Below are 2,523 nucleotides of genomic sequence, written 5' to 3' on the forward strand. Positions count from 1 at the left end.
TGGAAAAATGATTTGAATAACTCTGGAACGGAAAGCACTGAACGCAAATGCAACACCAAAAGTGAAAATAAATTGTACAGTTTTGAATTTCATGTTAAATAACCATTTTGCAACAATATTTAGTTTTCATTTTATATTTTATCTACAATCGAAGATCAACTTCTAATATTCCTTGTAGCACTAATGCTTTTTGTTGATACTGACAGAATAAAATTAATCACACACAAATGGCGCACGAATGCTAACATCAAAGAACGGGATGTCCACTGCAGAGTGAATTTGAAGCAGCTTTTAACTGCTATTCTGCTTCGTGCTGTCGTTCGCTTCTTTTTTGCTTTCAAAGTGTTTTACACTCATTTATCTGAGTTCATCAGATAAATGACGTTTCAGTTAGCAATTAAATGAGATTTATGCATTAGATGCTTTTCCGTTTGTCAGAAAATATTCTGATGATTAGCTAAAGGCGATTGTAATACAATGGAAAAATCAACAAGTGATGAATTGTCCACAGCTGCAGTTGTCAGCTTAAACTATGCATGGCAATTTGTTAGCATCGAATTACATTTTTGATTTCCGTCTGACTGTTCTATGAAAATCTTTCTTGTTAGCAATCAAAGAATTTTATTTTCAACTTCAGAAAGTTTTGACTTCTTTCATCAGTGTTATTGTTTAAAGTCGTATATTTTATTTAAATAGAAAATTAAAAATCTGCAATATTATTTACAAGTCAAAAAACAAATTTATTTATATATTTCGTGTAAATTGTAAACTTTCTATTTCAACATCTGAACAAAACCGAGTAGTGCGTTGGTGAACACTTAAATTGCCATCTATTCTCATTTCCATTTGCAACCTTTCAGTGTATATATTTTAATGATAACGAAATATTTAAACATTTCGCATCAAAAGCAGCGTCTATGATGTAGCTGATCTGTTTGATGTTGTATTTCAAATTACATTTGAACTTGCTTATATGTGAGCATGGAATTTGGCAAGAATTACTATGCACTTATCCATTATTTTATCGTTTAATTAACAACAGGGAATTTTTATCGACCAAAATCTTATGCACTTAATGAAGTTCGACTGTATTTTATATGAAATGTATGAACGTCAAACAGGATTTTTCATACAAACAGCAAACCTCTTCAACATATATTAAAAAATATATATGGTCGTTTGTTTCGTAATGAAGAAAACTTTGTAAATATTAAAGTAAAATTCTTAGATTGTAAACAAGAAAGATTTAAATAGAACACTCCCAGTAAAATCAAAAAATTATTCAGATGCTAATGATTTAGTAGTTGTCACTCTTTGGTTAAGCTTGAAAGCTGCAACTGTGAACAATTTGTCACTTGTTGATTTTCCCTTTGTATTAAAATCGCCTTTACCAACATATGTGATGTGACGAGAAAAGCGAAGAATGTTTCACAAAGGCATATGTGAGAAATCAAGCGTAAAATTAAGTGAAATTGCGAGCTAACGCGTAACGTTAGCATTAGTGCCATTTGTAACCCGGAAATTAAAAGCGTTGCTACAACATTCCAGATTTTTCAAACAGATTATTCAGTATTCTGACATTACACCCGGACATCTTGATAAATTTCAACAGGCAACAAATTTATTTACAAACAGTCAGAGCAGATTTATATATCAAAAGGGAAATCGATAATAGACCAATGAGAAATAAAAACTAAATGTTGCAAAATGGTTATATAAAATGAAATTCAAAAGCGTCCAATTCATTTTCGTTTGCTGTTGGATTTGCGATCAGTGCTTTTCGTTCGAGTTTTTCAAATCATCTTCTTTCTTTTGCCTATAGCTAGTGTACCTGAGTTGCATCTTGTGCAAAATCGTTGCGGTGATACGTCCCTTGTTTATGAAGGTAGGGCATATAAATTAAAACGTGCCGCCAGAAAAAAATATTGGAGGTGCTCGCAGGTATGTGCTAAATGTACAGTGTGTTTCCTTAATTATTAAGGATTAGTTTATTTTGGTATAGGATAAAAAGGGCTGTGGTGGTGCCGTATGGACCAACCTTGATGTGACAACGGTTATCAAGCGGAATGATCACATCGAAAGCTGCCCGGTAGATGAACGCTTGGCGTACAAAATGGAAAAGAGGGCGGTTTTGACAAAGCGCAGCGCGGAAGAAACAAAGCCCATCCCGGCCATTTATGACGAGGAAGCTTCCGCCGCGTCCGCCGAGCCATCAACATCTGGCTATTTCCCTAACTTTAAACGGGTAAAGTCCGCGATGTACGGCCACCGGGCAAGGCGATTCCCAAAACTACCCAATCATCGTCGGGACCTGCAAATCCCGGTCCTGTTTAGAACAACGAAGGCCGGTGATAATTTTTTATTGTGGCAGAGTGCATCGAGGCACATCCTGGTCTTTGCTACGGGTTACAACATTAGACTGCTGGCAGCCAGTCGAACCTGGGGCATGGATGGTACATTCAAGATTGTACCTCAGTGGTATCAACAGCTATTTACCATCCATGCCCTTTGTGGGCGGGGCAA

At 35.7% G+C, this 2,523-nt stretch overlaps 1 protein-coding gene across 1 annotated transcript; it reads left to right on the top strand.

Moving 5' to 3' along the window:
- Positions 1-1,697: 1,697 nt before the first annotated feature.
- Positions 1,698-2,418, top strand: Tsp_07281 (hypothetical protein). The gene is made up of 4 exons (XM_003381546.1): positions 1,698-1,710; positions 1,823-1,941; positions 2,003-2,348; positions 2,372-2,418. The coding sequence occupies exons 1-4, from the start codon at positions 1,698-1,700 to the stop codon at positions 2,416-2,418; spliced, it is 525 nt and encodes a 174-aa protein (XP_003381594.1).
- Positions 2,419-2,523: the final 105 nt, after the last annotated feature.

This window comes from Trichinella spiralis (genome assembly GCF_000181795.1).
Source record: "Trichinella spiralis strain ISS 195 chromosome Unknown Scfld1, whole genome shotgun sequence".
NCBI classification, from domain to species: domain Eukaryota; kingdom Metazoa; phylum Nematoda; class Enoplea; order Trichinellida; family Trichinellidae; genus Trichinella; species Trichinella spiralis.